Source organism: Mustela putorius, unplaced genomic scaffold (assembly GCF_011764305.1).
Source record: "Mustela putorius furo isolate JIRA1106 unplaced genomic scaffold, ASM1176430v1.1 tig00003858_pilon_pilon_pilon, whole genome shotgun sequence".
Classification (NCBI taxonomy): Eukaryota; Metazoa; Chordata; class Mammalia; order Carnivora; family Mustelidae; genus Mustela; species Mustela putorius.
This window is the reverse complement of record NW_025422010.1, coordinates 10,226,251-10,249,721: the sequence shown is the minus strand read 5'-3', so window position 1 is coordinate 10,249,721 and position 23,471 is coordinate 10,226,251. Positions and strand designations below refer to the sequence as shown.

Here is a 23,471-nt window from a genome sequence, read left to right as displayed (position 1 = left end):
GACTAGTCAAAGCAGAATTGCTTCCTCAGGCCAGAACAGGTGAAGAAGATGGTGGGGATAGAGCAGGCATGTCCTCCAATACCACATCTATGTTCTTGGAAGATCTCTGACTCTTTTCACAGAATCACACACTGAAAATGATAGAGTTTGTGAGAGAAATGAGGTTGGGGCTGGTCACTCAGAAGCTATGCAGCTCTGTAGCTGGAGAACCAACATGAACAGTAACAACCCTCCAAAAACTCCTGGTCGCATCAACTCCCATCTGGCTTTCAGAATCCCAGTAACTCCATCCTTCACTCTGTATCCTCAGGCTCTGGTTTTTGTCTTTCTACTGTAGTCAGTCCCTTCTAATAGAGATCACTTTCTGCCAACTTTCACTTTCTGCCAACTTAAAAATAGGGTCCAGGTTTTGTCTTCTTCATCAGTCAACGTTCTTTCCTTTTCAACTCAGGAGGGGAGCAGAAGCTCCAAGGTTTTTTCCTCTGTTCTTGCAGTTTCCCGGACAACTTTACAGAGTGGAGAGGATGGCTTTTGAAACCACTAAATTTCTTGTCACTTCTTCCCCTGAGTGGAGGCATTGTGCAAGAAAGGATCTTTGTTTAAAGGTCATCATGAGGCCCTTTATTGAGATCACTCAAAAACTTTAATTTCCTGCCAAAAGTCCCACATGAACCCAAGGGACTTCCGTGTTAGATGGATGTCATGCCCCTGTTGCTAATCCCATTTGAGCTCATCTGCATCACCAAAGCATACCTGGTAACAAAAGAAACCATGTTTTCTGGCTTAAAAAGGTTAAAAGGAGAAAGAAGTATAAAATTACGATCATTTGAGTATTTATAACTTACAATACCTGCATTTCACCTCGACCTCAAGTTAAAAATGTCTGTATACTTTAGACATCGCAGACCGCCGACAGAGCATTTTGTGCTGGAATGGAGTATAATGGAGGATCGGTTGCACAGCTAGGAGAATAGTGTTTTAGGGATTCCTGGTGATTCCCTGAACAGTAATGGTAGGAAGCTATCCAGTTTATACCAACATGTGGAAAGAGACTTGTCTGTTTCAGCTTCACCCAGGCATCCAAACTAGATGTCACGGGATACAGGAAATACATGCTTCTGCCATCCTTTACATATGGTTGTGTTTACTACCCGCAGCTGCCTGAGTTTCACTGATGGAAACATTGCAAGAAGTACTTTCCTTGTACTAAAGGTTTTGGTGATTCAACGTTGACCTCAAGGCCATGTCCTGGTCAGCCCTATCAGTAGGAAAATACATTGTAACTAGGTTGCAGATAACAGAGCCCCACATGATCAAATACGGAATAGATCTGCTTATATTTACCCAGAAAAGTATGATTTTTAACTCATATCATAAACACGAACAGTCAGCTTTAGGTTTGTGAGGGGACTGGTCTACCTGCCTATTTTGAAGTTTTTTTTTTTTTTTTTTTTTACATTTTATAGAATCTGGCTCACCCGAATCATTTCAATGATATGCTCTTGCCACTTGTTTCCTCTCTGTGCCCCCAACTCATTCTTAAATCACATTTGTAGTTCTTCCTTATTACTGGAATATATGTTCCATAGATAACCCTTCCCTTGTGGCTTGGCTTTCATATTTCCAGGTGCATAACATTCATCTTTTGAAAAATTGCTCTATTTTCAAAGAGCGACTGTAATTTCCCTTCACTGTCGCGAAGGGGTTTGTTTTCTTCATACACGCTCAAACAGCACATGAAGAAACATGGGGTTATTGGAGTGTAACAGGGTGAGTGATGGGCTGGAAGCTTAGGGGCTCAAAGTTTTGGTTTGGCCACTAACTCATCCTAAAACCTGGGTAAACAGCTTCCTGATCTCTCTTTGACTCAATTCCAGTTTATCTTTAATGCCATTACTACTAGCTCCCCTTACACAGGGCACTGTAGAGCTAACAGCCATCAATAAACATTGTCTGGTATTGATTCCATAACAGTAGACTATTAGTTTATAAAATATATACCTACATTTATGGTTTGTTTATTTTGTCCTCATAATAATTCTCTGAGAAAGGCTGTCTTCTGTTTTTGCTGTTTGGGAAATCACAGCTTGTAGACAAGAAAAGAAATCTGAGAAACAGACTGAGGGTTTTGGAGGGGAGGAGGGTGGAGTGTTGGGTGAGCCTGGTGGTGGGTATTAAGGAGGGCACATATTACATAGAGCACTGGGTGTGGTGCGTAAACAATGAATCTTGGAACACTGAAAAAATAAAATAAAATAAAAATCCACTTCTTCTAGTAGTGTATGTATGTTTTTGGTATTCATTGAGTGTGTACTAAAATAAATATACACAAAAACATACATACACACACACACATCCTTGAAAATTATGGTTCATAATAATGGAAATTCTAAAAAGAATACTCAGCTGAGGAATAGTCTCCTCTCCCAATAGAAAACATGAGTCCAGCCATATGTGAGTAGTATTTCTTTTTTCATCTTTATGCTCCAAATTTAGGTGTTCTTTCCCCTCAGAGTTTCAATACATTTTTCCTCTCTGCCAGAAAGGCTTTATGATGTTCTGCTTTCCCTTTTATCTTAGAACATTTTGCTTTTATCTTTCTTTATGTTTACATAAAAACTTTACATTTACATAAAGAAAGATAAAAGCAAATATATGATATATAAAACTCATATAATTATTTTAATTGACATTTCTGTTGATCTAAGACATGATCTTAAACATGGGGACATGATCTTAGACAAGTGACACAGTTGATGTCACGGTATCTGGAAAGCTTGAATCCACATGGAAACTCTTCAGCAGTCGTGGGTGGGCTGGTGGTTTGGATGTAAAGATACACATTGCTCATAGAGATTTCTGAGCACAACCATCCTCTGACTGGCACAACAATGGCATCAGTACACTCAGTCATTACCAGTCTTGAAAACACCTCCACTATCAAGAAGTCAGCTGTTATGGCAATGGGGCTGGTGGCAATGAAATACAAGAAAGTTCTATTATATTGGCAACAGGGAGCATCATAGGGCCAGTAAAGTCTTTTTAGATTCCACAAATCAGGCCAATCTGTTCTCTCTCTCTCTAAGTTACATGAGAATATTAACGTGCTCAACTGCTGAATGATGGAACCCTCACAGAATAGTGTTGTCCCATAGCACCTTTTGAGATGATAGGAAGGTTCCACATCTGTGCTTTCCCAGTGTGGTAGCCATCAACTGCAGGAACCCATTCAGCACTGGAAGTGTGGCCAGTGTGGCTGAGGACCCAAGCTTTTCATATCATGGGTTTTTACTTAATTTCAATGTAAATAGCCACACATGGCTAGTGACTACCAGGTCAGCAAATTATGCATATTTTTGTTACTTAGGAGACTGAATGCAGTAAGTTCAAGGGACCTTTCCATTCACTGATATTGATAATTCTTTAAGGTGAAAAGGTGTGAAAGAGACGGGGCTCTCAAAACCCAAGAAAGATCCATAGCATTGCAGTGTCAACCCACCATGTAAATGATGACTGCTTTGAGCGATGATCAGGAAGTAGTATTTCAGGTTGTAACTCTCCATTGATTTTCTTTCCACAGGCTCTTTCATGCTGGTGAACACATCTGGGAGACCTGAGGGGCAGAGAGCCCACCTCCTCTTACCTCAGCTGAAAGAAAATGACACCCACTGCATTGATTTTCACTATTTTGTATCCAGCAAGAGTAATGCTGCTCCTGGGTTACTCAATGTCTACGTGAAGGTCAATAATGGGCCTTTGGGGAATCCTATCTGGAACATATCTGGAGACCCTACCCGCACGTGGAACAGGGCAGAACTGGCCATTAGTACATTCTGGCCTAATTTTTATCAGGTACGCTCTTTGTTCTCATTTCCTGTTTTGATGCATCTTCTAACTTCTGAAAACACAGTTTTTATATTAGTATAATCAGAGAATGTGTAAGAAGTGTAGGTGTTTTTTAAATACCCATGTTAGGGAAACATGGGCTATTTGCTGAGGAGTGTGTTAAGTCTTTATAGGTTACCTTAAGAAATGAGTAAAGAACACCTTTCAAACTTGTTTATGGATATACTGTTTTAAGAAAATAAGAGGGGGGAAAACCCCAAAAATGTTGTTTTAAGTAACCTACAACAGGGCAGGAAATGCTATCTAGAAGCGCGATGTTAAGTAAGGCATATTTGACCCACAGAGACATAGCACTTGAATCTCAAAGAGGAGAATCCTTCGTCATGAGTTGCTCTCAGGAGTAAATGAGTCATTAGGAAGTGAGCCTCATGGACAGCTAGCGAGGTGCAGGGTCCTGTTCCCATCCCTGTAAGCTATGGGAAGAAAAGAACATGCATAGACCTAAGTCCTTGTCATGGAGGGGCGGCTGTCCCATTCCTTGGGATGTTCTGTTAAGATCCATGTCACCCAGTTGGAGTTCTCATTGAAAGTAATGAAAGGATGGAGACCAGGAGCACTTAAGAAGTGGTACCGAAGGAACCCTGATTTCATGTCCCTTCTGGCAGAGAGTGATTTGTATCACAAGTGCGTCCTGACTTAGGACCAAAGGTGGGAAAATAGTGACAATGGTAGTTTGTGCTTTTTTCCCTTTTGTTGACAGCACCTTTAAAATATAACTTGAATTTGAGAATACTCAATTGATCTCAAGCTAAAAGGATTCATTAAGAGGATCGAGATATTTTGCTTTTCTCTTTCTTAATTCCTTTGGCTCGCTCAGGAGCCAGCTGGAACATGGATCCAAGACCATCTCTCATATTTAATTGAGGTGCTTGGCTAGACTCAGGGAAGGGGAAAACTTAGCCTCCTCAAGGGTTGCTTGTCTTCCTAATGGCAGGAACAACACCCAGGCATCCATTCTGTGGGTTTGATGTTTGTTAGGGAAGATGCATCTATCCCAGTTCCTCTATCCCTGGATTTGATAATGGGAATAAATGGGCTGTCACTGTTGTGCCTGATTTGTCTCTGTACCCTTATACCTGCAGCAGTTTCTAGAATTAAAGGATTTGAGAAATCTCATGTGTCTTGAATAGTACATTTACAAATTATTAAATTAAGTGGTATACACATAAATTGTTAAAATTTCTTAAAAGTACACTTGTTTTAAGTGTTAAAAATTTAGATAGGTCTAAATTAGTGATCTACTCTTAGCAATTCATCCCAAGGAAATAAGGAAGAATGTTTGCAAATAATTAACTATAAGGATTTTCATGGCAGTTTATTTATAATAATGAAAAATCAGAAACAGTATTATTTCCAACATTAGAGGGTTAGTTAATTTATGTTACCTCAGTATGAAAATGTATTTTGCAACAATTAAGAATAATGTCCTGGAAGACCATTTAATGATCTACTTTAAGCATTAAGTGGAAAAACTGGTATAAAACAATAAATTCCACAATTTAAATTTTATATATTATATTTTTAAATTTTCAAATTATATTTATATGACAAAATATATATATAATAACATATGTATGTGTGTGTGTATATATATATAATAAAATGAAGGCTAAAGTATATGCTGAAATAAACATTAAAAAGTGGTATCTCCCTAGCTAATTGGGTAACAGATGATTTGAACTTTTTTTCTTTATACTATTGGTCGGTCATATTCTAAGTTTTCTCCAATATATATGTACTATTTTTATACATAAAATTCAAAAGAGTAAAAAAAGAAAAAAACGTTTTTCTTGCACAGGGAATATATCCTATTTATCAAATAACCTTTCTTACAACTATATTAGCAATCAGTGCTGTAATTTAAAAAAAATATGGCCCCAACAAAATTTTTTCTTCCATAGTACTAAAATGGAAGGAGAGGAAGTGGATTTGGTTAAGCTAGACTTTTATGTGATAGATTAAGCTAAGGGGCTAAGTGTTTTTAGAAACTTCTTTTGGAGGAGACCTTCCCAGAGTAGAGAAGAAGTAGATCTGTGATGTTCCCACTGCCCTTCTGGTACCTTCACTAAGGTTCTGCCTTAGCCTCCAGGCATCTGCAGGATTGAGGCAGTGGGACAAAATTCTAGGCAAGATCAGAAGGTAGGTCTGCTCAACTGTGCTTTTCATATCAACTGTGATTTTCCTCTCTTTCAAGTTAACACTGCCCAGCCAGCATCTCTAGGTGTGAACTCTCTTGGGCCCGTTACAGCCTCCAGAGTCTAATGCATTGGTTTAGTTTTGACATTGACCACAATCCAGATCTTAAGTTGTGTTTTTGCCTTTGTCTAAGCTCAGGTTATGACAGAAAGACCAAGGACTGGGTGCTTCATGATAGACATTCTTTTTTCATGGTTGCAGAGCCTGTGAGTCCTGTAGGATTCTCACAGATTCAGTTCTTAATGAAGGCCCTCACCCTGCCTTGTAGATGGCCACCTTCTTGTCTTCTCAGAGGGGGCTCAGTGGCCTTTCCTCTACGTGTGCATTTGGAGAAAAAGAGCTCCTATCTTCCTTCTTATTTTTAGGCTGCTAATTTTGGGGGCTCCACCTTCATGATCTCATCTAAACTGAATTGCCTCCCTAAAGCTCTATCTCCAAATATCCTCACATTGTGAGGATATTTCCAACATATGGAAATGGGGAGGGACATATCATTCATCCATAACATATAGAACTTTATTTTTAAAAGACGCTTTTCACATTTTATTAAGTAGCTTTGATATAATGAGTTAGGATTGATGAATTAACTGTTTTAAAGATATTTCATGTTATAATATTATTTGGAATTGGGTAACATCATAGTATAGTAGAACATATGGTTTGGGTTAAACAGAACTGATTAAAGTATCAGCCTTGTCTACTTATAAGTTTGGGCAACTGACTTAAACTTATGGAAACTCAGTAATTATGGGACTAAATATAAAAGCTGTACGGGGTTTAAAGAGGAATGGAAAAAAGCACATTTAGAATGTTCTAGCCATTCTACAAATAGTAGTAGTTTATTGAGATTAAGATTAGGGTAGATAGAAGAAGGGAAATAGCTAATATCTGAGTGCTTTCTCCCTAAGTCACTCCTTAAATGTGATCAGTGGAAAGGCAGAAGGACTTCAGTGAAAAGGGGTTACAGAAATGAATCCTTCCATGAAACTAGGTGAAATAAAGTGAACCAGATTTCTTTCCCCCCAGAACCCCAGAACTTGCTGTCATACAAAAATGCAAGGTTAGGGGCACCTGGGTGGCTCAGAGGGTTAAGCCTCTGTCTTCGGCTCAGGTCATGAACTCAGGGTCCTGGGATCAAGCCCCACATCAGGCTCTCTGCTCGGCAGGGAGCCTGCTTCCCTTCCTCTCTCTCTGCCTGCTTCTCTGCCTACTTGTGATCTCTCTCTCTGTCCAATAAATAAATAAAATCTTTAAAAAAAAAATGCAAGGTTAGGGGTGCCTGGGTGGCTCAGTGGATTAAGCCTCTGTCTTTAGCTCAGGTCATGATCTCAGGGTCCTGGGATCGAGCCCCACATCAGGCTCTCTGCTCAGTGGGGAGCCTGCTTCCCCCTCTCCCTCTGCCTGCCTCTCTTGTTAGGATCTCCCTCTCAATCTGTGTCAAATAAATAAACAGATCTTTTTAAAAAATCCTTAAAAAAACAAACAAACAAAACGAGGTGAGGTTTTCTGAGTGTGTCAGGTATCAGCGTGCTCTGGACTCTTTACCATGGGAAGCAGGTGCTCAAAATACCTCCCATCTTGGGGATAGACGCACTGGGTTCCTTTCCTTTGTCCTGTCTTTAACTCTTTTTTGGTTGGGGATGCCCATTGGGTTTTGGCTACTACCCATTTGGTATTTCTCAACTTGGTTAGGGTCTGAGTTTTGCAGTTGTTGTATTTGGAGAGGTTTTCTCTAAAAGTAGACACAACTGTATCAAGCACTTTTGCTCAATAGTAAGTCTCCTTGAGCATCTCTCCTTTTCTAAGTCTTTCCCCTAAAGTTATCTTAACTTGGCATTTAGAGTATCAAAATATTTCTTAGCAAAGTGTTCTCACCATAGCAGTCCTTCTGTGGAGCTTGTCCTATTTTTAGGAGAATAGTATTCTACAAGTACAAATCACAATGGTAACCTGCATGGAATGCACCTAATTGTAGGTTAATTGCTGTTCGTTAAAATATAAATTGTCAAGTATTTGGTGATTAACACATGTTTAATTTCTTAATTACCGTTTGTCCTAATTGCTGCTACTTAGAACCTGCTCCTCTGTTGGGCAGCAACAGTGAGCAGCGCTGGCTGCTTGCTCTCATAAGGGCACCAGGGCTAAGGGACCACTTCCTTTGATTTAGACCTTGACTTTCTGCCATGTTACCAATAGTATTTTCCTCTCCCAAACACCTTCTTGCTTTATTGTGCTAATGAAAAGAGAGAGAGAGAGAGAAGGATTCCACTTTGATTCTGTATCTTTCACTTCTCTTTATTCTTTCCCATCCCTCAAATTTCTGGAGGCTATCTCTCTATTTCTCAGGGTATCTAACCCTGCCTGTACGCAGAGATGCCTGGGGAATCACCTACTCATGCCTTCTCCCTGCTTTTGGAATATAGTAGTAATGAATCCAGTCAGAGGCAAGGGAAGCAGTGATCTTTAAGGTAAGTGGTTGCTTTGACAAGAAAAAAAAAAAATGCATCGATGGCCTTGAAGTCCCTTCCCCGTGCCTCTTAAGAAAGGGGTTGGGCTGGGAGCAAGTGGGAGGTTGTAAGAGGGAATGTGAAGACCGAGTCAGAATGATGACAGTCTTACTATTTCTCTAGAGTCTCCCAATTCAAACAAATTCTTAGAGGTACAGAAGGGTCCTGGGACCCTAAGACCTGTTCTGAGTTCTCTGTGTAGTGAGGATGTAAAGGATCTTGGACTTTGCCAGAAGTTAAACCTTGATCTACCTGTTACCAGTCTGACATCTTTCCTGGTAGATGAGCAGCTGAGGGAGTAGGAATGACTGGGTCATTCCATCTTTTACATTAAACTCCAGGCTTTATTCCCTATCCAGCGACCTTTGATTCTTTGCTGTATTTGCCTTCAGCCCACTTAATTTGCTAGAAAGTCATGGAAGGCTACTCTGAAAACATCAGCTCTATCTGCATTTGTTGCATGTATCACAGACCAATCTGTCAAAGCAACTAACTCAGAAACAAATAGATGATCCCTGAGCACTGCTGTGGCCAACTTCTCTATCCCAGGAAATCCTGAGGGGCTTGAACAAATCCAGAGCATAGTCCCCTGGCTGGGCTTGCCAATATTGCCCAACACACTTGGATGGACTCCTCACAAGAGAAGCCAATAACTCCAGAGAAAGTTCGGAAAAGAGAAAGGGAGTAATATATGTTGGGTGCCAGCAGTCTGGGGAGGTGGTAAGCTCAAACCTTAACAATTGATCGGTCTGCCCACAAGATGGACACCTAGAGTTTCACTGGGAGAGAATCTAGGCTACGTGCAAGAGAGCGGGCAGAGAGCACTTGATGATGGATGGGGTCAGTATGTGTTCAGTGGGTGATCGTGGGCAGGGAAGGGGACATGTGGGATGTGGTCTTCTGGGCATTTTGCTGCTATCAAGGCATTTTGGTCTGGTGGTTGGAATGTTCCAGTTATTGCAAAATATTTTCATCGGTGCCTCAAGAATGTTTGATCACAAGAACAGGCGGATAGACCAAAAGAAGTGGATACTGGGGAAGTTGGTGAAGTAGGGGGGAATCCCAAGCCCCCCTCATCCCATGGGTAAACCTAGAGAAAACCTAAATTAGTGTAAATAACAAGAAAATGACTTGAAGACTGACAGAATGGGCTCTCCATAGCTAACTGTGGAGAAGAGGCTACAGTTCTCCAAACTGGCTCCTACAAACACACCTGTAGAGACCTTGCTAACACCACATGCCCCGGCTTTGTGTTCTCCTTTGGACATGTCCCTTCTAACCTGCCCTCTGTAGGAGACAATTCCTCAGCAGTGCCAGAGGCATGACTGTATACAAGCAGCCCTGGCAGGGGCCAACACCACTCCAGAGTGACTCCTGACTGTGGGAGAGGGGAATATAACAACACACAACAGTTCACCTATGGCCCCAGCAGCAGGCTGAGGGCAGACATGTGGTTGGCAGACAGGCTCTGCCCACCATCAGGGGACAGTGCAGGGAAAGCACCCTACCACTTGGTGTGACCATAGCTCTGACAAACATCTGTTCTGACCCAACTCAAGCCCCAGGCAGCTCCAAACTGGGGCCTTAACAAGCATAGGGATCAAACCCTGCCCACCACAGGAAGAGGGAGCTACTACAGGTGACTGGACTGAAGGCAAATGCAGCTCAGCCACAATAACATGGCTCACAAGCAGGAGACATCCATGAAGAGCCAGGTTTTGGTCCACAGGGGACATTGCACCACAGAGCAGTACAAGGCCTCTTGTGCATAGGGCCACTATTTTCAAGAGCATGAGATGTAGCTGACTTTCTTAAAACATAGAAACACAGAGTTAGACAAAATAAAGAGTTAGAGGACTATCTCCCAGTTAAAAGAACAGGACAAAATCATGGCAAGAGAGTGAAACGAAATAGAGATAAGCAATGTGCCTGTTAGAGAATTTAATGGCCTTGAGAAAAGAGTGGAGGACCTCAGTGAGACCCTCAACAAGGAGATAGAAAATATAAAAAAGAGCCAATCACAGATGAAGAACTCAATAACTGAAATTAAAAATACACTAGAGGGAATAAAAGCAGATTCAAAGAATTAGAAGAATAAGTCAGTGAGCTAGAATACAAGAGGAATGGAAAGCAATCAAGCTGAATAGGAGAAAGAAAAAAGAATAAAAAATGAGAATAGGGATTCCATGCTCATGGATTGGAAGAATTAATATTGTTAAAAATGCTGATATCACCCAAAGCAATCTACAGATTTAATATAGTCCCTATCAGAATACCAACAACATTTTTCACAGAACTAAAACAAACAGCCCTAAAATTTGTATGGAACCACAAAAGACCCTGGACAGCCAAAGCAATCTTGAAAAAGAAAGCAAAGCTGGAGGCATCACAATTCCAGATTTTAAGTTATGCTACAAAGCTGTAGTAATCAAAACAATATGGTACTGGCACAAAAATAGACACATAGACCAATGGAAATGAACAGAAAGCCCAGAAAGAAACCTATGCTTATATGGTCAGTTAATCTTTGAAAGGAAGAATATGCAAGAGAAGAAGAGAAGCAGTCTCTTCAACAAATAGTGTTCAAAAACCTGGATAGCTACATGCAAGAGAATGAAGCTGGTCCACTTTCCTACACCATACACAAAAATAAACTCAAAATGGATTAAGGACATGAACATGAAAGCTGAAATTATAAAAGTCCTAGAAGAGAGCATAGGTAGTCATTTCTCTGACATTGGCCTTAATAACATTTTTGTAGATATGTTTCCTGAGGCAAAGGAAACAAAAGCAAAAATAAACTGTTGGGACTACATCAAAATAAAAAGCTTTTGTACAGTAAAGGAAACAATAATAATAATAATAATAAAAACAAAAGACAACCTACTGAATGGGAGAAGGTATTTGCCAAGGATATTAATAGTAAGAGGTTAATATCCAAAGTATATAAAGAAATTATACAACTCAACACCAAAAAGTCAAATAACCCAATTGAAAAATGAGAAGAGGACATTAAGAGATATTTGTCCAAAGAAGACATCCAGATGGCCAACAGACACATGGAAAGATGCTCAACATCACTAGTCATCAGAGAAATGCAAATCAAACTCACAATGAGGTATCACCTTACACCTGTCAGAATGGTTGAAATAAAAAACACAAGAAACAAGTGTTGGTGAGAATGTGGAGAAAAAGAAACCTTCGGGACACCTGAGTGGCTCAGTGAGTTAAAGCCTCTGCCTCTGGTCATGGCCCCAGGGTCCTGGGATCAAGCCCTGCACCTGGGCCCCCTGCTCAGCAGGGAGCCTGCTTCCTCCTCTCTCTGACTACCTCTCTGTCTACTTGTGATCTCTATCTGTCAAATAAATAAATAACAAAATCTTAAAAAAAAAAAAAAGAAAGAAACCTTCAGGTACTGTTGGTGGGAATGCAAATTAGTGCAGCCTCTGTGGAAAACAGTGGCTCCTCAAATGATTAAAAATAGAATTACCATATGATCCAGTAATTCCATTACTACATATTTACCCAAAGGAAAAAAAAAAACAAAAAAACCAATTCGTAAAATATGTACCCCTGTGTTTTTGCAACATTATATACAAAAGCCAAGATATGAAATCAACCCAAGTGCCCATTGATTGATGAATGGATAAAGATGTAATAGATATACACTATGGAGTATTATACAGCCTTAAAAAAGAATGGCATCTTGCCATTTGCAACAACATGGATGAAAGAGGATATATCACTAAGTGAAATAAACCAGTCAGAGAAAAACAAATACCATAGGACTTCACTCATATGTGGAATTTGAATTCATTTAATTCAAACGAAGAAAGGAAAACAAGAGGCAAAGCAAAAAGCAGACTCTTCACTATAGAGAACAAACTGGGGTTGCCAAAGGAGAGGTGGGTGGGGGATGGGTGAAGTAGGTAAAGAGGATTAAGAGGCACACTTAACATGAGTAATATATGAAACTAATGGAGCAAAGTATGTTAATTAAATCAGAATAAAAAATATATAAATTTAAAAAATAAATTAGAACAGTGGGTTTCAGAGCATGAATTAAGAGGTCCATTTCTGGGTTGGACTTTTGGAGCTCTAATTGAGCAAGAGTGCTTGCTGACCATGCTCCACTGCCAATGTTTCCTTCCATTTTTATGGGAATATGGCAGCCATTCTCAATCCAGCTTCTTCTTGCTGGACAGGGAAGATGGAGGTCTTTTTCAAAGTGGAAGGAAAGTACCTGTTGCTGTATGAATTAATTCTGACTCATTAAAGCATGTGAATTGAAAGAATATAGCTTATGTACATACCACAAGGTGAGCCTGAATCCCAAATAGAACCCTGCTCCTGAGAGTAGAACAGCCAAGCCCATTTTGATTATTGCTTTGAAGACAGACTTTATATCTGTCATTATCCATGAAAACAAGTGTTCAAATCAATCTCTGACCCCTTCCCCTATTCTATCCAAGAAAGGGGTGTGCTGGCCCATGGTTATTATAACCATGTACCTTGCCACCTAGTTTTCTTTTCTTATTTTTTTATTTTTTTGTTTAAGATTTTATTTACTTATTTGAGATAAAGTAAGAGCAAGTGAGAGGGCATGAGTGGGGAGAAAAGGGGCAGAGGGAGGGGGAGAAGCAGGCTCCCCACTAAGCAGGGAGCCCAACATGGGACTCAATCCCAGGACCCTGGGATCACCACCTGAGCTGAAGGCAGACGCCCAACCAACTGAGCCACCCAGGCACCCAGTCACCTAGTTTTCTTGATGCTTGCTTCTACCTCTGATGAAGCCTTAATATGGACCCAGCAAGAAGAATGAATAATGACACAAATTCCCCATTGCTCGGTTTGAGTATACACTAGAGCCATACGGTTATCCACGATGACTTTAGCAGGGGAATTGAATGATTTATGATCATTAGCCACACTGGTTAGAACTCAGGGTAAGTTGCGAAGCATGTGTTCATATGCAGCAACAACCCCCACCCCACCCCGACCCCTGCCATGGCAACTATGTATAACCACAGAAATATGCATTCCCATCAAGGATATTCCCTGGGAGGCCATATTCTAGTCTGGTAAATACCTTCAGGGAGCTGGCCCAGTGCTTAGTTTCTTGAGGAGTGTGGAGGGAGAAGGCAGTCACTCAAGTGACCAGAGATACTGTTTCAGGATAGAATTTGTAGCACAGTCCATGCTCAGGGGACACCATCTAATTTTCAAATAAAGACAAACCCAGCCAAGAGTACAAAGACAAAAGGGAGAATCGGTCTACCGAATGGGCAGCCCGTTCCATCCAGTCTCTGCCCAGGTTCTCTGCCCAGCTGAACCTGGCTGTGAATATTGCCCATAGCTGGAAAAGAAATAGATTGTTGCTTACACATAGGGAGTTTGTCCTTTTTGGCTTCATGTGGTATCTGATTGGGGGAATATATGCCTTTTTTGTGTGTGTTCTGGAAATTACCTCCTTTCATGTCATAAGGAGAGGGACTGTAACACACAGGGGTGCCTTCTGATCATCTTGGGAAAATCTAGTGATTCTAACCCTATACATTATTGTCTGGGCCTTGAGGATTGGACTTCTATTCCCCTTGGGAACTCCTGAGGGATCATAAGCTGTGTGTACCAAAGGGTTTCCATGGTCCAATACCAACTGGGTTTTTGGGTGACATTTCCAACACTTGACAACGCATGTAGTTGAGGGCAAATCCTGAGTTACACAAACTAGTGTTACCTTTCCAACCTAGGGAGAAATACAGTGCACAGGATAAACATAGTGGTTATGTGTTCTCTTTTCTAAAGAGGCATTTTAAGTCCTAATTAGAGTGACTTTCCCAGTAGGAGAGTTTGGTGGTCTCTTCTATCTCCTCCTTTTCTACTAATGGGCACTATTTAACTCATGTATCCACATGTTCACTTTGCCTAATTTCAGGGAGGACATCATAAGGTCCAACCCATTTGTCAGTTAATTTTTGGTCAAGTGTGTGTCCTTTCCAAGTTTTTAAAAAGAGCTTGTCCCCAGATTGAAATGGGTGCAATGGTCCTTCCAGCAAGGAGGCCATCCTAGAGGAAGCAAACGAAGAATGATGGTTATTATTTTGGTTCAAGTGTTGTATGGATTGTTTAATTTTTGTTTCTCCCTCTATGTGGGTGGGGGCCAGGAGTGATCTTCCATATGGAGTTCCCTAGGAGCTCCCTCTGAGCCCATGCTGAGGTGCCACCCTTATGTGGAGAAGGGCGAGCAGCAGTTCCCTTTCTCATGTTAAATGAGTTTCTTGACTCAGCTTTGTGATGGTCTTTTTCAAAATATGGTTCATTTTCTCCATTTTTCTTGTCGACTCTGGGCTGTGGGAAACCGAGCAGCTCGTTTCACACACTTTTCCTCCCTCAAATTGAATATCTTAGAAGCAAGGTCTAAAAATTGAGAGTTCATGGCTGCTGCTCTCTTGATCTTCTAGAACCTCTTGCCTATATCAAGGGCACTTGGTCCAAGGAAGTCACATTAACCATTCTCAGATTTTCAAGAGTCTCAGGATCATCATTGGTATATTTTTGATAGACTTGATAAATCCTCTCCAGAAACTCGGAGGGATCATCATTTAATTTTTGTTGAATTTCCTTGACTTTAGTAAGCCTTTTTTTTTGCTTCAGCACCCCTCACTTTAGTCCCATTAACTTAACACCTTCAGGAGTGGTTCACCATTCCGTCAGCAACAGTTGGGTCCCAACCAGGTTTGGCCACCAGGACTGCCCCTGCCAGTAAGGGGGTATTACCTGTTTTTTGTTTTTTTATTTTTTTGGTTTTTTTTTTTTTTTTAATCATACATGTGCCAAGCCTCCTCATGGGCTTCATCATTCACTTACTAGGAGTTGCTAATTGGCTGTAAGGAGCCTGCTTCACAGAGTCTGGCTAGCTGCCTAAGGAGGCTTGTCCGTGGCAAGAATAGTAGTGAACCATTCAGACATTTTCTGAGGATCCTCTCTATAAAGTGTGGTTTGATTTTTTTCCAATTTAAAAGGTCTGACTTAGAGAAAGGTGTCTGTGTCCAATAGTTTCTGGCAGGCTGTCTCTGGGGATTCACCCCTGCAGGATAATGCTACAAAGGAACTGCCCCATTCCAAATTGGGGTGCCTCCTGACCACATTTGGTGTCCCAGAAGGTCTTGAAAGGGGAGACCATTCCTGCCTCCCAGGGAAGAGCAAGGAAGAAGAGAAACTGAGGTAGATGGGGCTCTGTGATTATCCACATTTGGGGCCAGTAGAATTCCCAGGATAGGGAATTTGAAGATTGTAACAATCGGAGTTTCTCATTTTTTCCTTGTTTGACCTGCTGTTCTCACACACATTCACCCCGGCTTTCTCTCAGTAGGCCCACTATCCTCACCCGCTTTAACCTCTGTCTTTGCATCATGAGCTTAGAGCCTTTATGGGCTGAATATCTATTACTTAACAGTTTAAAAATCTGAACGTAGGGAATTTCATTTCATTTACCAGATCTTTGACAAAGTAATTCTAATTGGAGGATAGGATGGTAATTTAGAGACCCATATATTTTTTTCTCATTCTAGTATGTATGTAGGCCATGCAGTGTTGCAATAAAAAAAAATCATCCTCCTTGTCATTGGCTCATATGTGGATAGTGCTGCCAGAGTATACCCCAAAGGACTGTCAGAGAGGACAGAATAGGGTTTCCCACCCCAGAAAGGGAAGAAAGGAATGAATAGGAAATGAAACCAAACAGAGTCCTTTTTCAAATTCCCACCAAGGGAAGCTGAATTCCTCGGTGAGACAAAGTTGGGACTATGAATTGTACAATCACGATTTCACACTGCTGGGTACCAAGTGTTGGACCGTTTAGCCCTAGGGTAGAAATCAGAGCATTTTGGTCAGCACTGGTCTAACTTCAGAAACCCTAAGTCATTGCTTCCCAAATCCATTTCTCTTTTCAAATCATGCAAGGAGTGAAAGTTGGGTCAGCAAAGGCAGGATACAGATCTTCCCTCACAGGTGGTCTTGGTACAACCACTGGGATTTCCCTTGGCTGCCTGCCCCTTAGAGGCAATCCAGCCATAGTGGGAGGTTGATGTGCCACTGGTCAGGATTCTTCAAGGGTGATCACCCACCCAAGCAGCATGACCTTCTGGCTGGCTCACCAAAAACTGTCATCCATCCACTTGTCACAGCCACTAATTCGGGAAAGAATGAGTGAGACCTGGGAGCTGTCCTGGGCAACCGCTCTACATCCCGCACATGGAGATGCCCCAGAAACTGGATAGATGGGAAGCACAGTTCCAAGCTGCGTCTGCCTCTACTGTTCCTGACCAAACTCAGATAAACTTGCCACAAGGGAAGCAGATAACATAGGACAGGAGAATTTGGAACCCCCCCTGGGTGCTGGCAGCTGGTGGTGGTCGCAGGCTCAAGCTTTAGCAATCCACCTCTCCCCAGCAAGATGGACATGTTGAACTTACAGGGGTGGATACATCATACCTTGCTCATAAGAGTGTGACGACTGTGTGTTTAGTAGCCCCTACGCTTCCTACCTCTTAATGTGACGTCTTCTCTGTAATTAGCTGTGGAGAGTCTGTCCTGCCAGTCTTTCGTTGTTTTCTGGGTTATTTACATTGATTGGGTGTTGCTGAGTTGTATCCATGGGACAAGGTGAGCTTAGGGTCCTCCTACTCTGCTGCCTTTATGGGAAGCCCCTGTCCTCTGCATTCTTTGCTAAAAGAAGAGGAACAATATGTTTTAAGAAATCCATGGGAACACATTTGGCTCTCATGTTACTATGGACCTAGAACTGCATATGGGAAGTGAATCGATTCACGTGATGGTTTTTTACCTTCAAAGGTACTATTTTTATTTATTGTTAAGATCTTACCACATCTCTAAGTTTCCTTCTCAGCTTGTAGTTAGTATTTGATGATCAAGGATAAGGACTTGTTCTGAATTAACATCTCATACTTCTCTGTGGTCTGTTGCTTCTTGCTTATCTGCACTTTTTTTTATAACTTTTCTATTTTTTCCCTCAACCTTAATTTCTTCCATATCCTATTTTATAGAATGAATATTTGAGCTATTGTTAGAAAAGAGAAGAATACTCGTTCTTTTTAAAACATGAAAGAAAAAAAAAAACAAGAAAGAAAAGTGAGGACAGTCATGTTTTTTGGTTGAAAAGTAGATGAAGTCCTGAAAGAATGAGCGAAAAGAATAGGGGAGACCAAGCACCAGCAACTCACTCCAAGGGGAATCTTGCAGTCCTTTGAATACCTTTAACTTGGGAAAGTGGCCTTTTTCTTGAGTCGGTTAATATGTCCACATAAACAAATAATTCAACACTTTCTTGCTGATTTTTTAAAAATATTTTATTGATTCATTGGACAGACAGAGATAACAAGTAGGCAAAGAAGCAGGCAGAGAGAGGAGGAAGCAGGCTCCCCGCTGATCAGAGAGCCCGATGTGGGGCTCAATCCCAGGGTCCTGGCCTGAGCCGAAGGCAGAGGCTTTAACCCACTGAGCCACCCAGGTGCCCCACTTTCTTGCTGATTTCTTAAAGTTATGTAGGTTGTGGTTCAGCTTTCGCTCTTATCATTAGAGAAAGTTTTCTTTTACTATACAGGTTTTTGTGAATGGTTATGAGCCACCTTTGCTTTTTTTTTTTTTTTTTTCATGAAAACCAGAAAGGGTCTCCCAGATTTGATGAGGGAGAACAGACGTATTTAATCCCCTTTGTCCTAGGGAATTGACAGATGACTTCCACCAACACATTTTCCGTGGTGAGTATTTGTGTTGGTAAGCAAACCCCTTTTCTTTGCTCACACATAGCAAGGAAAAGTGGCGGCATGGAAATCTAATTTTGCCCTTCAATGGAGCAGGGAGGATCAGGGATGCTGTCGTGTTAAACTGCTTTCATCTCCTGTTTGGCAGACATCTGAAGGATAGCCTGTGTCAAGCCCCTCCCAGGCCAACCTCCAAGATGGCTTTTCACGAGCGCTAGTTAGTGGTTTAACTGCCTGTTTCCTACCTGAGAGCAAATGGCTATCCCTGTAGGCTCCAGAGACTCTGGGTTCCAACATCTTGTCTCCTGAGATTTATTTGTTGAAATATTGAATGGATATTGATTCTCTTTATTCTACATTTCTTTACATCCCATGACTGCAGATGTTATATGGGAGCCCTCAGTAAAAATGAGTATTGTGTCCTTCCTGTGCCCGAGTACCTTGATAGAAATGGGGACTCAGTGTGAACCCAAGCACACTCGTGCCGCTGATTTTCATTCATGGTTGTTATGTTCGGTGAAGTCACAGTTAGTGACTTACTTAATTTAGTGACACACAGTGAGTGAGTTTGTGAATACTGAACTGTTGCTTCCATGGGAGGAAGTAAGGGATTAGTCCTGCGAGCCTCCGGTCTCTACATTTTCATCAACTGATCGACACATGTAACCTTGTTCTATGAGTCTTTCTGTTAAAGACTCCTTACTTGATGTCCATCATTGATTTTTTTTCATATTAGACTCAGCCAACAGTACTTATGAGACTTATGCCTCAGTGAAATTTTGCTAACACATGTGTTTACTCCATAAGACACATCACAGCCTTCTTGCGCTTCAGAACGCTAGACAACACCTCAGCACTGCAGTTGGACACCATTTTAAATGGTAGAATCACCAATAAAAGGCACAAAAATAGGAAAAATGCGTTACTAAAAACACTGGGATAAGGACACTTGTTTATGGAATGAGAGCCGATTCAAAAGACAGAGCATTGGCTTGACCTCAGCTGGGATGTGTTGGTTGAGCAGTTCAGATTTTTGTCCCTCTGTGCATGTCTGCAAATGACTGTGAAAGCTTTTCAAGTATTGATTTGGGGGTTTCAAATAAATTAGTGAGTGGGCAAATCTACAAATACAGAATCTGCAAATAATGACAATTAATTATATTTTCTGTCAGGCCAAGTCCAAAAAAAAAAAAAGAAAGAAAGAAAGAATAAATACTGGGTTGTGGCAAAATTCTTCCAGAATAAGCAGCTAGGATGGCTTTGTGATTTTTGTCATACTGATCAACCACTTTTGCTTTCAACTTTTTCAAATAATCACAGTTCAGTTTGACTTAGAGGGCAAAGATATTTTTCCAAAATTGTGTGTATCTCAGTAAATACAAACAAAGACATTTCCCTGAACTCTATCTTGTGCCAATAGAACATCATGTAGAATCTTCATGGAGGGTTGGGTTCGAATATTAAAGTGTTATACATTCTTGGTAGTTCCATTTCTTTGCAGAAGATTTGACTATTAAATGAGTTGGGTTTTGTTTTTAATTTGATTTAATTTTTTATACAGTGTTTTAAGGTCTAGCAAGTAATTATTTTCTATGGTTTTGTTTTAGGATATTGCAATCATGCGTTAAAAAAAAAATAGTAAGGATACTATGAGCTTCAGTGGGTATTGGGAATGGTACCCATGTGATGCACTTGAAGCAAGTCAAGCCACGGGAGGGCTTCTCCATGCCATTGCTAGAGTATGAGGCTCCCACGTGGACTGTAGGACATGTTGTATTTGGCAGTGACAAACTATTGCTCTTGATACATGCTCTCTGGTTATCCAGAGTAATGGCAGTTGGAGAGTCATGCAGGAAAGTTTTTTCTTAACTCTGGAACCCGTGTAGTCATAAATATTTCAGTCTTTGTAGGCCAGATGATCGTTCTGACATCTATTGAGCTCTGCTGTTTTGGTGCAAAGCTGCCCTGGATGACACACAGTTGAATGAACATGACTGTGTTACAATAAAACTTTATTTGTAGGTATTGAAATTTCAATTTCACAGAATTCTCATGTATTGCTAAATACTATTCTTTTGACTTTGTCCCACTGTTGAAAACTGTAAAAACCATCCATACTTTGTGGATAACAGAAAAACAGAGGTTGGGGCAGATTTGGCCTGTTGACTGTAGTTTGCTGACCCTTGTCTTAAAATTTATGTTGTCAAACTATGTCATACAACTGTTCCTTGCATCTACATTTCTAGGTCAAGTACATGATTACTACATTCCTTACTTAAATCTGGAAGTAAAAATTGTAGAACATATGTGTATATGTATAATATATGAATTAAAAATATATATATATATTTGTGTGTGAATGCATGGTTATGTATTATATATATCTGTGATGTGTATAGATAGGTATGTATGTATATATGTCTAGATCAGACATATGTAAATGTGTGTCTATGTGTATATATATATATGTGAGTGTGTGTGTGTATTCTTCATATATGTAGTCTCTCATGTCTACTAGTTAAAGCAGTTCAGTAAAGAGTCCAGATATACAAGTAAATGAGACCTAGAATTACACCCTGACTCTGTAATCTACCATTTGTGTGATCTCAGAAAATTTACGTAATTCTTTTCTGAGTCAGCCTCCTCATTCCTAAAAGGGAATTTACTTACTTACCTCATATGGTTGACTGGGGAAACTTACATAATATATACAAAAGATACATGAGACATAGACGGGTGCAATATATAAGTGGTTTTTAAATTTTTGAATTTTCCTAAAAGAAAAGACGTGTGTTTCTTAAAGAGACCCAAATGTCACTTCCACAATAGACTTACAACATAATCTATTCTATTTGATAAAAGTGAGCATGGGCACATCTGAAAATCAGCTTCTTTCACCTTTCTTTTTCTTTTCTGGTGGTGCCATTGGTGTTCTCGTGTTATTGCTTCTTTCCTCTGATCTCAATCTTTCTGGCTCTCGATGCTGGCGTTTTCAGACATCCCAGGGACTCCCGCTGGGTTCTGCATACACTTGCTACACTTCACTAGAACAATACCTGTACTTTCAATAGACTATTTCCTTATTTGACAAAGACAGACAAAACTATTCTTGCTTTTGAAAGCTTTCTTGGTAAGGGCACTGGCTAGAAAAAAAGTACGAAGTGGAAAACTTGCCAGATAAGAAGAATTCAAGACAAGGAAACCTTTTGTGGGAGTGTAAAATCTGCTTTTAAGACACCTATTTAAAATAGGCTTCATGTCCTCAGCTACATGTCTTAACCCTCGTGTTTGTTAGAAGCAACAGAGTGAATCTCTTACTGTTCAGATGTTCAAATCAACTTAGCAGTCCATCTGAGATTGTTCAATATCACCTAAATTCAGGTATTTTCATTTAATCGTATTTATTTCAAAATAGCAAACTTTTCAGTACAAATCAGACCTACTTTATAATTATGATATGTGTTGAAACATTTATATATTAAATTATAAACTTGATGAAGCAGCTAATAAAACTTACACTCATAAGCACTTTAGCTGAAATTACATAAAAAAGAGATGGAAATGGTCTTTTTAAAAATTTTTTTATTTTTTTAAATTTATTTTTAAAATTTCTTTTCAGTATACCAGAATTCATTGTTTATGTACCACACCCAGTGCTCCATGCAATATGTGCCCTCCTTAATACCCACCACCAGGCTCACCCAACCTCCTACCCCTGACCCCTTCAAAACCTTTTGAAAAACTTGCTTCAGTTTTTGGAAAGAAGCATTGATGCTATCACTTCCCAACTTGTAACACATAATCCACCTTTTTAGGTATAATACTAAGTCATGTAAGCATTTTATTGGTATGTTGTATGTCAGTGTATACATGTATGTGCAGTGTGTGGACAGACCCACATAAGCTTACCTATGAAGATTATGTTGTCCTTGTTGTCTCTACAGTTAGAGACAATAAGTTAAGTCAGTGCTGGAATCTGCCAAGATTTTGAAGTTTACTTTCCAAAATTTCTTTAAAAAAAAAAAAGATTTTATTTATTTATCTGACAGACAGAGATCACAAGTAGGCTGAGAGGCAGGCAGAGAGAGAGAGGAGGAAGCAGGCTCTCCACTGCGCAGAGAGCCGGATGCGGGGCTCGATCCCAGGACCCTGGGATCATGACCTGAGCCAGCAGAGGCTTTAATCCACTGAGCCACCCCAGTGCCCCAACTTTCCAAAATTGCTAATGAACTGAATGGAGCAGTCCAGTGTTTCCTGGGTATATTTGCAATCAAATGCTTCTTTGTAGCCCAGTTGGAAGACTGAGGGGAGCAGATAAAGTTTCAGAAATAAACCTGTGTTTGATTCTTTTGTTGTGACCTCACTGGCAAGTCGTCTTGCTGGGAATCTGGAGTGCATGGGCCTGCTGCTGTGTCTCTCTGCACTGTTGTCTGGCTGAGACACCTGTAAGTCCTTTTAGGGGCAGCCGTGAGTTTAATGAGCAGGCTGAGAATTGGGTTGCAGTTTGTGTTGGCTGTGTCGGAGTTGTCCTGGTTGGCTGGGCGAGGAGGTGACAGTCCTATGGTGGAGAAAGGTTACAGTCCTATGAGCCCTTTATTGTTCCCACCTGTTATTTGGCCATTGTCTTGTTCTGTTCATTCATTGTGTTCCTAACTGCATTCCTTATAAAATTGTCTAATATTTGTTTAGCTCCCTCTCATAGCTTAGAGCAAATATCCTATAAATAGTTGGGTACTAAGACTCAGAATCTTTGAGTGTGAAACTTTGAGGGTCATAAGTTCTGTGAATGTGATAGATGGAAAAAAACAGGTTCAGAGGCTTTAGAGTGACTTATGGAGGTCTCACCTGTCTTCCCCGCCCTTCTTTCTCTCCCCTTCTTTCATAGGCCCAGGGTCCTATATTGGTTTAAATGAAATATTGTGCTTTAAATTTACACATGGCAACTTCAGAAATAGATCCACATGAACGTTTTTATATGTACGTTATATTCTAGAGTTAGCATATCTCTTCAAAAATACGGATTATTCCATTTTTATAAGAAACTTCAGCCGTTGTAGTTGATAACGTAAAAATATAGTTC

At 40.5% G+C, this 23,471-nt stretch overlaps 1 protein-coding gene across 10 annotated transcripts in view; it reads left to right on the top strand.

Moving 5' to 3' along the window:
- The window catches only part of PTPRM (protein tyrosine phosphatase receptor type M), a 776,839-nt gene that overhangs the window by 285,751 nt on the left and 467,617 nt on the right, over nt 1-23,471 (top strand). For all 10 annotated transcript variants that reach the window (XM_045065755.1, XM_045065757.1, XM_045065756.1 and 7 more), the window contains one exon: nt 3,581-3,852. In XM_045065755.1, the coding sequence (XP_044921690.1) occupies nt 3,581-3,852 (272 nt within the window). The remainder of the gene's footprint in view (nt 1-3,580; nt 3,853-23,471) is intronic.